This window comes from Gobio gobio (genome assembly GCF_949357685.1).
Source record: "Gobio gobio genome assembly, chromosome: 16".
NCBI classification, from domain to species: domain Eukaryota; kingdom Metazoa; phylum Chordata; class Actinopteri; order Cypriniformes; family Gobionidae; genus Gobio; species Gobio gobio.
Genome location: NC_137109.1, coordinates 7,269,654 through 7,282,289, shown reverse-complemented (window position 1 = coordinate 7,282,289; position 12,636 = coordinate 7,269,654). Strand labels below are relative to the sequence as shown.

Here is a 12,636-nt window from a genome sequence, read left to right as displayed (position 1 = left end):
TGGATCCATCATGCCTTGTTACCACTGTGCAGGCTGGTGGTGGTGGTGTAATGGTGTGGGGGATGTTTTCTTGGCACACTTTAGGCCCCTTAGTGCCAATTGGGCATCGTTTAAATGCCACGGCCTACCTGAGCATTGTTTCTGACCATGTCCATCCCTTTATGACCACCATGTCCTCATCCTCTGATGGCTACTTCCAGCAGGATATTGCACCGTCACAAAGCTCGAATCATTTCAAATTGGTTTCTTGAACATGAGAATGAGTTCACTGGACTAAAATGGCCCCCACAGTCACCAGATCTCAACCCAATAGAGCATCTTTGGGATGTGGTGGAACGGGAGCTTCGTGCCCTGGATGTGCATCCCACAAATCTCCATCAACTGCAAGATGCTCTCCTATCAATATGGGCCAACATTTCTAAAGAATGCTTTCAGCACCTTGTTGAATCAATGCCACGTAGAATTAAGGCAGTTCTGAAGGCGAAAGGGGGTCAAACACAGTATTAGTATGTGTTCCTAATAATCCTTTAGGTGAGTGTATATAGATGGTGGCATGACAGGTTGCAGTGATGAGCACTGAAGCCGATCACAGACATGTTGAGCTCATGAATGCTTTCATCATATCTAACAGTGCAAACACAATGTGAATAACAGATTTGTTGATTATAATGAGAGTTTTGGTGCGAGTTCAGAACTCAGTCGCTGATAAACTCGTGCTGTTTGATTGACAGCTCCAGCGATTACCATGGGAGTTTTCTTTAATCGCTTTCTATATGTAATCACAGTTTAAATAGCAGATTATCTTCATCCTACAAGGAGAAACAATGTGAAGTTGAGCGTTTAGTCACTGGTTTGATTTACTGACACACAGACAGAACATCTGACTGTACATGAATCATATCAGAAATCACTGGTCTCAGATCAGGCGTTAGAATGAACACGGTTACTCACATGTTGTGGCATTACTGTCGAGTCCATATCATAAAACTGTGTTTGCAAAGCCTACGCGGAAATTGATCGACTGATTGACCAAAGAATCCACAGTGAAATGTACCGAATACAAATAAATTATGCATCCTGTATCGTTTTTCACTCCTCGTCATCTCACTAACACACCAGTGGGCGGAGCCAAAGCTGCAATGATGAAGTAGGCGTTAATCTTCTTCTGCAGAGTCGTTCTCTGGGCTTGGTAACAATAAAAGCTGTTTTTGGACTAACAAGTATTCAGTTTTGAAACTTGCAGGACATGTTTATAGTATGACGACCTCTTATATGTCAAAATTAGATTTTACAGTTCATGACCCCTTTAAATTTGAGTGTCTCTCACATTCACATATATTTTTATGGTGTTTGTTTTTATTGCTTTGAAAAAAAGTGACCAGCACAGTTTCAGTTATAGACCAGAACTTTAACAGTGCACATGAATGACATGTAAATGTGTCGGTGCTCACAGTGCATCGTCATATATTATACTTTTGATTACAATTAATTCTGAAGATTTCTTCATCGTAAAGCTTTAGTGGTTATATGTGCATTTTCTAAAATTTTTATAGACACTCTAAAAAATGCTGGGTTAAAAATGGACAAACCCAGCGATTGGGTTGTTTTAACCATGATTGGGTTGTTTAAGCAAATATTTAACCTAATCACTGGGTTAAAACAACCCATTCACTGGGTGAACACAACCCAATCACTGGGTTAAAACAACCCATTCACTGGGTGAACACAACCCAATCACTGGGTTAAAACAACCCATTCACTGGGTGAACACAACCCTATCGCTGGGTTAAAACAACCCATTCACTGGGTGAACACAACCCAATCACTGGGTTAAAACAACCCATTCACTGGGTGAACACAACCCTATCGCTGGGTTAAAACAACCCATTCACTGGGTGAACACAACCCAATCGCTGGGTTAAAACAACCCATTCACTGGGTGAACACAACCCAATCACTGGGTTAAAACAACCCATTCACTGGATGAACACAACCCAATCGCTGGGTTGAAACAACCCATTCACTGGGTGAACACAACCCAATCACTGGGTTAAAACAACCCATTCACTGGATGAACACAACCCAATCGCTGGGTTGAAACAACCCATTCACTGGGTGAACACAACCCAATCACTGGGTTAAAATAATCCATTCACTGGGTGAACACAACCCAATCGCTGAGTTAAAACAACCCATTCACTGGGTGAACACAACCCAATCGCTAAGTTAAAACAACCCATTCACTGGGTGAACACAACCCAATCGCCCCAATCGCTGGGTTAAAACAACCCATTCACTGGGTGAACACAACCCAATCGCTAAGTTAAAACAACCCATTCACTGGGTGAACACAACCCAATCGCTGAGTTAAAACAACCCATTCACTGGGTGAACACAACCCAATCGCTAAGTTAAAACAACCCATTCACTGGGTGAACACAACCCAATCGCCCCAATCGCTGGGTGAACACAACCCAATCGCTGGGTTAAAACAACCCATTCACTGGGTGAACACAACCCAATCACTGGGTTAAAACAACCCATTCACTGGATGAACACAACCCAATCGCTGGGTTGAAACAACCCATTCACTGGGTGAACACAACCCAATTGCCCCAATCACTGGGTTAAAACAACCCATTCACTGGATGAACACAACCCAATCGCTGGGTTGAAACAACCCATTCACTGGGTGAACACAACCCAATCGCCCCAATCGCTGGGTTAAAACAACCCATTCACTGGGTGAACACAACCCAATCACTGGGTTAAAATAACCCATTCACTGGGTGAACACAACCCAATCGCTGGGTTAAAACAACCCATTCACTGGGTGAACTCAACCCATTCACTGGGTTAAAATAACCCATTCACTGGGTGAACACAACCCAATCGCTGGGTTAAAACAACCCATTCACTGGGTGAACACAACCCAATCGCCGGGTTGAAACAACCCATTCACTGGGTGAACACAACCCAATCGCTGGGTTAAAACAACCCATTCACTGGGTGAACACAACCCAATCGCTGAGTTAAAACAACCCATTCACTGGGTGAACACAACCCAATCGCCCCAATCGCTGGGTTAAAACAACCCATTCACTGGGTGAACATAACCCAATCACTGGGTTAAAACAACCCATTCACTGGATGAACACAACCCAATCGCTGGGTTGAAACAACCCATTCACTGGGTGAACACAACCCAATCGCTGGGTTAAAACAACCCAATCACTGGGTTAAAACAACCCATTCACTGGGTGAACACAACCCAATCACCCCAATCGCTGGGTTAAAACAACCCATTCACTGGGTGAACACAACCCAATCGCTGGGTTAAAACAACCCATTCACAACACATTCACTGGGTGAACACAACCCAATCGCTGGGTTAAAACAACCCATTCACTGGGTGAACACAACCCAATCGCCGGGTTGAAACAACCCATTCACTGGGTGAACACAACCCAATCGCTGGGTTAAAACAACCCATTCACTGGGTGAACACAACCCAATCGCTGGGTTAAAACAACCCATTCACTGGGTGAACACAACCCAATCGCCGGGTTGAAACAACCCATTCACTGGGTGAACACAACCCAATCGCTGGGTTAAAACAACCCATTCACTGGGTGAACACAACCCAATCGCTGAGTTAAAACAACCCATTCACTGGGTGAACACAACCCAATCGCCCCAATCGCTGGGTTAAAACAACCCATTCACTGGGTGAACACAACCCAATCACTGGGTTAAAACAACCCATTCACTGGGTGAACTCAACCCATTCACTGGGTTAAAATAACCCATTCACTGGGTGAACACAACCCAATCGCTGGGTTAAAACAACCCATTCACTGGGTGAACACAACCCAATCGCCGGGTTGAAACAACCCATTCACTGGGTGAACACAACCCAATCGCTGGGTTAAAACAACCCATTCACTGGGTGAACACAACCCAATCGCTGAGTTAAAACAACCCATTCACTGGGTGAACACAACCCAATCGCCCCAATCGCTGGGTTAAAACAACCCATTCACTGGGTGAACATAACCCAATCACTGGGTTAAAACAACCCATTCACTGGGTGAACACAACCCAATCACTGGGTTAAAACAACCCATTCACTGGGTGAACTCAACCCAATCACTGGGTTAAAATAACCCATTCACTGGGTGAACACAACCCAATCGCTGGGTTAAAACAACCCAATTGCTGGGTTTGTCCATTTTCAACCCAACTTGGGTTGTTTTTAACCCAGCATGTTTTAGAGTGTACCTATGGTAATATAACATTGTTTTATACTTGTTTTGTCATAAACTTTAAGACGTTATTTCCTGTTTCAGGGTTCCGAAAAAAACATCAACCATGTCCCTGACCATATCCTCATGTTCCCGTGAAACATCCTCCTCCTCTTCATCCTCATCTTCCTCTACAGTGCTTCAGCAGAGACACTCCACTTTAGTACAGCCTCTCTGCATTAGTCCTCAACTGGTAAGAACAGAAGGATAGAGAAGGTGATTTCTGGCTTTTAGAGGTCATCAGAGTTGCTGAAGGGACTTGCACTGGGGGGGAACTCAATACATTTGATGAACTAGATTTGATCTGTTGGTTGATCTGCGTTTTTGTCACGGTTCAGGTTCAGAACTCAAATCAGGGTTCAGGAAATGCTGGAGTTGCTCCAACATATGTCAAGGTAATAAACAATAGCATGCAGCTGCAGTTGTGTGGATGAGCAGAAGCTCTGACGCGGGTGTGTGTCGACAGCGGCTGCATGACGTGAGCACGGTGAAGGGGCAGCTGGTGGTGCTGGAGTGCAGGATCAGAGGAACTCCTCCACTGCAGATCTCCTGGTTCAGAGAGAACGAGCAGATCCTGGACTCGGCAGACTTCCGTATTCTGAGAAAGAGTGAGTGGAAGATGCAGATCTCTGGTGTTTGACCCAACCCTTGTGCGTCCTCGTGGACATTTTTGGATCATTTTGCCTGTGTTAATGCTCACTGCATACATTTTGGCACACGTGTGTATTTTTATTGGAATTTTCCTATTTTACCCTTATTTCCTTTAAAGGGTTAGTTCACACAAAAATGAAAATTCTGTCATTAATTACTTACCCTCATGTAGTTGGACACCCGTAAGACCTCCGTTCATCTTCAGAACACAAATGAAGATATTTTAGTTGAAATCTGATGGCTCTGAAAGACCTCCATTGGCACAATGGCACGGTTCACTCTCAAGACCCTTAAAAGGCACTAAAGACGTCGTTACAAAGTCCATCTCACTACAGTGGTTCTACAATAACTTTATGAATCGGCGACAATAGTTTTTGTGCGCAAAAAAAACTCTAAATAACGACTTATATAGTGATGGCGATTTCAAAACACGGCCTCATGCCTCGAAGCGTTATGAATCAGTGAGTCGAATAATGATTCGGATCGCGTGTCAAACCGCCAAACTGCTGAAATTTGGCGATTCAAACCACTGAATCGACTCACTGATTCATAACGCTTCGAAGCTTCATGATGCCTTGTTTTGAAATCGGTCATCACTATATAAGTCGTTATTTAGGGTTTTTTTGTGCACAAAAACTATTGTCGCCGATTCATAAAGTTATTTTAGAACCACTGTAGTGAGATGGACTTTGTAACGACGTCTTTAGTGCCTTTTAAGGGTCTTGAGAGTGAACCGTGCCATTGTGTCAATGGAGGCCTTTCAGAGCCATCAGATTTCAACTAAAATATCTTCATTTCTGTTCCGAAGATGAACGGAGGTCTGACGGGTGTCCAACTACATGAGGGTAAGAAATTAATGACAGAATTTTTGGGTGAACTAACCCTTTAATACATATAGTCTGGGTACACAAATTAGCGATTACCCTCAGGACCTTAAGGACAAAAATGTCCCTATTGAAACCCATTAAAACTGCAATGTTTAATCCCAGGGCCATTTAACCCTAAAATGATGCATTCTTTGTTAATAGGCTTTCATTCTGTTGTCAAAATGTAAAATTTTTACTGTGTTTTACCAGATAGCGCTATTTTCTCAGGTTTGGCCTATAAAGCAAATACTTGCTTTATTCCTGTTTTTCTGCTTCTGCATATTATAGGGTCAATTGGATAAATGATGCAGCTATAACTGTGTGGGTGTGTGTTGGTGTGGATGTCAGTGTGGTTTGTATGTGTGTACAAAAAATTGTGTGTGTGTGTGTGTGTGTAATGGACATTTTTGTCCTTTTCAGTTTTGCCTGTGTTGATGTCAACTACACACACTTTGGCACAAGTGTGTATTTTTATTGGAATTTTACTATTTCACCCTCATGTCCTTTAATAAATCTATTTTACACTAGTAACACAAAATAGTTTCTCTCAGGACCTCAAGGACAAAAGTGTCCCCATTAAAGCTGCACTATGTGAGATTTTTGCAGTAAATATCCATAAACCACTAGGCCAGTGTTATATATTTTGTTCAGTTGAATACTTACAATATCCCAAATGTTTCCAACTATTTGTAAATCGTGAGAAATTGCTCTTTTGCCTGAGGAACCGGGACGTGTGAGGGAGTCGCCTGTCGATGACATCATATCTGCGTTCCCCTCGGTTTCCGGTTTTATTCTGCAGAAACGCTTTACTCTCACTGCAGTGTGAACAAGTGTCATAGCAGCCGCTGAGAGAACACACAGAGTAACGTCATCACATCATTAACACACTCAGATGTGTCTAATATGATAAACAGAGCTGCGTTACCTCATACTCATGACCGGAGAAGAGGAAGTGGTGCCGGCGACTGTGTCATAATAAAAGTCCCGCTGCTCGCGAGGCGTGTGTTGCGTTCATCTTATCAACAATCGCTCCAGCGGTTCCTCAGCTCCACAACACTCGGCCCTGCTTCTGCTTCACACCACAGTAACGTTAATAATAGGGTGACCACCCGTCCCGCTTTGCGTTGTACCGCACAGCATTTTCACCCCTTGTCCCGCACGTCACATATTGAGAAAATGTCCCGCATTTTCATCAGTCTGTTGGTTTTTAATGCTCATATTAAGAAAACATGCATGTGTTCTTTTGCCTTTTTAAGAAAGCATTTCATTTATTCTTTTTGCGGCATAATTTTTCACCTAGACATATTTAACAGCGCTTCGTCAGACGTAACATCCCGCCTTTCACAAATACAACAACAGCCGTTTTTAAAATCCTATCCAATGGTTGAAAAGAAAGGAGTAAACACGGTCACTAGTAGGTTGTGACGGCTGTCAATCAAAATGTGGAGCGGCTGCGGATTCGTTCCATGTAGAAAACGAATGAATAATTCGGTAAATTGGTTATATTCTTAATATATAATATAATATATATAAGACTGTCAATGAACTAATTTATGAACTAACAATGAACATAAGTGATGTTGAATTTAAATGACATGTAAAATGTTACATTGTGATGTAATGGTGTTTTCTGGAAGGGACTAAAGAACAAAGTATTTTTATCATCTGAAAGGCAGAATACATATGTTTTTATTAAGTTAGATAGACATTGTGTAACAGTTTCAGGTTATGTTTTAGTGTCGGTAACATGTCCCACATTGTCCCACACAAACTTAGTAATTGTCCCACATTTGGTTTGTTTGATGGTGGTCACCCTAGTTAATAATCACATCAACATGATTTCTGCCCGAGTCCTATCCCGATTCTTTCCCACCGGCTGTGAGGTGAAGACCACATGTCCCAAGATTCTGCGCTCAAACGTGGCGTCATCAAACTACGCCTTTGTTTTGAACAGGCGACCTCTAGCGTGGGGAAAAGTTACATAGTGCACCTTTAAAACTGCAATTTTTAATCCCAGGGCAATTTAACTATAAAAGGAAGCAGTCTTTGTTAATAGGCGTTCATTCAAATTAATTAACTAGTAACTACTTTTATTACCAGATGGTGCCATTTTCACAGGTTTGGTCTATAAAGAGTGTGTTGGTATGGATGTCAGAGTGTGGTGTGTATGTGTGTAATAAAACAATGTGTGTGTGTGTGTGTGTGTGTGTGTGTGTGTGTGTGTGTGTGTGTGTGTGTGTGTGTGTGTGTGTGTGTGTGTGTGTGTGTGTGTGTGTGTGTGTGTGTGTGTGTGTGTGTGTGTGTGTGTGTGTGTGTGGTATTTGAGAAATAAAAACTCTACTGCAAATCACAAATCACTGTATGCACCAGTGGAGTTTTACTGGCATCTAAGGGGGAAAGTTTGGTACTTTGCCCAAACAAACTTTTACTGAACGCTTTTTTTTTTTTTTTTTTTTGATGTTCACCTCAACTTTGAAACACAACTTGTCTAGATTTATGGCTTTGATTTTATAGCAGTTTTGAGTTCAACATGTTTTATTAAATACATATTTTATATAAAATAACTTAAACCTCTATACATTTTTGTTTCACTTTGGTAACTTTGGTAAATGTGTTACTTCTTTACAATGAGACAAATTCAAATCTGTGCTCCGAAGCTTCACATTTTTATGAATGCTTTTTTGGACATGGACATTTTTTTCCTCCTCAGAGTAACTTTTTTTCTTTTTAACTGATGCACAAGGGTTAAATGAATAGTTCACCCCAAAATGAAAATGCAATTAAAGTTATCTTTACACAGCTCTTTTGAACAATAACAGATCATAGTGACCATGTCTGTGAAGCTATAAAAAGGAAAAAAGCACCATAAAAGTAATTCATATGACTTTTGTGAGATATTCCAAATGATAGCTTTGTGAGAAGACCAAAATTTGAGTCGTTTCTTTTGCATTCACCATTCAAAAATACCAACATATACTGTAGGTTTGGATTTTCAAGAAATGTCATTTTAGTGTGAACTATTGCTTTAAATTGGCATAACTCATCTTCTGTACAAGTCAATAAACTAAAACTGTTTCTTACTTTATTTGTGCCCTTGTCAAGAGGCAAGTTCAGCTTCTGTTCCTGGTGAGTAGACATGCATCTCAAATGCATGGTGACTTTTGAGAGATGAACAAACATACAGTATTTGTCAAATATTAGGCTTTTGACTCTTGTCTGTTTTATTGCAGAGGAATTGTGCACCCTAGTGATCACAGAGGCTTATCCAGAAGATTCTGGAATATTTAAATGCACAGCGTCGAATCAGTTTGGAACAGCATCATGCAGTGCAATGCTTGACGTATATACAGGTATGCATGCTTACAAATACATCTAAAAATGTATGTATAATTATAAAACAAAGCATGTTTGAATTTAAGTGGCACTGAAATCTACTTTCTGATTCGGTCCAGTAACATACCGGTTTTATACACTCACCTAAAGGATTATTAGGAACACACACTAATACTGTGTTTGACCCCCTTTCGCCTTCAGAACTGCCTTAATTCTACGTGGCATTGATTCAACAAGGTGCTGAAAGCATTCTTTAGAAATGTTGCCCATATTGATAGGAGAGCATCTTGCAGTTGATGGAGATTTGTGGGATGCACATCCAGGGCACGAAGCTCCCGTTCCACCACATCCCAAAGATGCTCTATTGGGTTGAGATCTGGTGACTGTGGGGGCCATTTTAGTTCAGTGAACTCATTGTCATGTTCAAGAAACCAATTTGAAATGATTGGAGCTTTGTGACCTGGTGCATTATCCTGCTGGAAGTAGCCATCAGAGGATGGGGACATGGTGCTCATAAAGGGATGGACATGGTCAGAAACAATGCTCAGGTAGGCTGTGGCATTTAAACGATGCCCAATTGGCACTAAGGGGCCTAAAGTGTGCCAAGAAAACATCCCCCACACCATTACACCACCACCACCAGCCTGCACAGTGGTAACAAGGCATGATGGATCCATGTTCTCATTCTGTTTACGACAAATTCTGACTCTACCATCCGAATGTCTCAGAAAACAGAAATCGAGACTCATCAGACCAGGCAACATTTTTCCAGTCTTAAACTGTCCAATTTTGGTGAGCTTGTGCAAATTGTAGCCTCTTTTTCCTATTTGTAGTGGAGATGAGTGGTACCCGGTGGGGTCTTCTGCTGTTGTAGCCCATCCGCCTCAAGGTTGTGCGTGTTGTGGCTTCACAAATGCTTTGCTGCATACCTCGGTTGTAACGAGTGGTTATTTCAGTCAAAGTTGCTCTTCTATCAGCTTGAATCAGTCGGCCCATTCTCCTCTGACCTCTAGCATCAACAAGGCATTTTCGCCCACAGGACTGCCGCAGACTGGATGTTTTTCCCTTTTCACACCATTCTTTGTAAACCCTAGAAATGGTTGTGCGTGAAAATCCCAGTAACTGAGCAGATTGTGAAATACTCAGACCGGCCCGTCTGGCACCAACAACCATGCCACACTCAAAATTGCTTAAATCACCTTTCTTTCCCATTCTGACATTCAGTTTGGAGTTCAGGAGATTGTCTTGACCAGGACCACACCCCTAAATGCATTGAAGCAACTGCCATGTGATTGGTTGATTAGATAATTGCATTAATAAGAAATTGAACAGGTGTTCCTAATAATCCTTTAGGTGAGTGTAGGTACCACATTGGCACTGGGTTTCGGCACCCAACCCTTCATATGAGCTCCTTCAGTACTATCAGCAGCTATCGCGTTCTCCAGAGCTCATTTGCCCTCCTCCATCCCCAGCTCCTCCTCTCGTCCAGTCAGGATTTGCTATTCAGAATCATTCCCCTTGAATCAGACTAAATTCCCGAACTATTTTGATTAATGACATTAATGATATCTGCCATACATTATGTTGGTTCTGTTCTGGGGTTATTGCTGCTCTCCCTGCTCTTATCCATGCTAGGCTTCATGGATGCGAAGGGAGTTGTTCTTGCCCAGAACAGAACCATACCGCCAATCCAAACTGCATGCTAATAGTCAATCAATCATCTTTGACGATAGTGGTCCTGACAGAAATATAATTCTGTTCTTTCAAGACCTAGAAGAGGTTTTTGAAGATGAGGATGAGCCTTCCTCTCTAAGCTCAGCTGGACTAGAGCAAGATCAAAACCATCCCTTGTTACTACAAGACACACTTATTCCTCCTCCGGAATGGCCTGACAGCTCTGAGGAAGAGACCGCCACCCCTGCAGTACGGTAAGATGTGTTCCAGCATGTGAGGCATTGCTAAACTTTTAAGATGTAACCTTCATTAATACAGCGCTTTTTACAATACAGATTGTTTCAAAGCAGCTTTACAGTGATAATCATCATATGCGCAAATCATGTATGATATCCCACGAACGTGAACTGTTTTCGGTGAAAGTGCCTTCAAAGTTTTTGCACCTTTTTCCTGGTATAAATTGGAGAAATCTGAGTGTCTACTGACAATGACACAGTTTAAAACTATGATAAAGGACTATTTGAGTACTAAATGCACATGTGATGTTACTGAGCGCTGCTGGTATGTTGAGATGATGTTAAATTGCTAAATGTCTTCGGTTAATTGTGTGTATATGTATTTTTTTCTGCTGTCTTGGCCAGGACTCCCTTGAAAAAAGGATTTTGAATCTCTCAATGGGATCATTTCCTGGTAAAATAAAGGATAATGAAATTAAATGAATGAAATGATAACAGGAAATTAATGGAAGAGAGATTGTTTTAGCGGTACATCAGCTCTAGAAGAAAGTCATTGTCCAGCTTAAAGGATTAGTTCACTTCAAAATGAAAATGTCCTGATAATTTACTCGCCCCAATGCCATCCAAGATGTTCATGTCTTTCTTTCTTCAGTCGAAAAGAAATTACTTTGTTGAGGAAAACATTCCAGGATTTTTCTCCACATAATGGACTTCAATGATAACCAATGGTTGAAGGTCCAAATCAATGCAGTTTCAAAGGAAGGGCTTCAGAGTCTCTGCACGATCCCAGACGAGGAATAGGGTCTGATCTAGACAAACCATCGGCCATTTTCAAATAGGGTCCTTAAAAGCAAAAGCAGATCTACAGAGGAGAAACTGCGTTGCATTGAAGATTCAAGAAGGAGCCGTTTGGGGATAGTGACGATGATATTTGCACAGTGCACAACGAAATGGTTAGTTTCCCTGTGACCACATGTCAAGTCACTGCGTTGTCAGTTAGATTCAGGGGCAACGTGCAATGTGATGAGATACACGATCAAAGTAAAGGTGGCACCACAGCGACCGCTTCACCCCAGTAATGTCAGACTTGGACTGTAGTCAGGCGCTGGACTCCATGGGTGTTTTTGACACCGAATGTGTGGTCCAAGGAAAGAGATACCAACTGTCACTTGAGATAGTAGAGACAAGTCAAAGTTCACTCCTCTCAGGCTCTACTTGTGAACATCTTGGCCTGATGAAGTTCACAATCCTAGATGACGTGCTCAAAATGGAGCATGAACAGTCTGAGCTGAGCCTCTGTAGCGGTTGAGGTAGGCAAAGAAGCAGACAGAGAAGAAGATCCATGAGCAGATTCAGAGGTGGGACCAAGGCATTTGCTTTACTTTCAATTTGGTTACTAAACCTTGAGTAAAATTCAACAACACTGTGTGTCCCTTAATTTGTTATGACCCATGGCTCCAAAAGGCCGAAACAAAGGAAGGGACACACACTGTTGTCGAATTTAACTCAAGGTTTATCAACAAACCCATCGTCCAGATAGACTTGGTCGGTGTCGTGTCATAGCTGGGGGTG

At 42.0% G+C, this 12,636-nt stretch overlaps 1 protein-coding gene across 7 annotated transcripts in view; it reads left to right on the top strand.

Annotated features, from left to right (window-relative positions):
• The window catches only part of myot (myotilin), a 60,185-nt gene that overhangs the window by 6,247 nt on the left and 41,302 nt on the right, over nucleotides 1-12,636 (top strand). For all 7 annotated transcript variants that reach the window (XM_079839001.1, XM_079839002.1, XM_079838996.1 and 4 more), the window contains exons 3-8: nucleotides 4,350-4,497; nucleotides 4,643-4,699; nucleotides 4,771-4,912; nucleotides 8,924-8,947; nucleotides 9,052-9,171; nucleotides 10,923-11,082. In XM_079839001.1, the coding sequence (XP_079695127.1) occupies nucleotides 4,350-4,497; nucleotides 4,643-4,699; nucleotides 4,771-4,912; nucleotides 8,924-8,947; nucleotides 9,052-9,171; nucleotides 10,923-11,082 (651 nt within the window). The remainder of the gene's footprint in view (nucleotides 1-4,349; nucleotides 4,498-4,642; nucleotides 4,700-4,770; nucleotides 4,913-8,923; nucleotides 8,948-9,051; nucleotides 9,172-10,922; nucleotides 11,083-12,636) is intronic.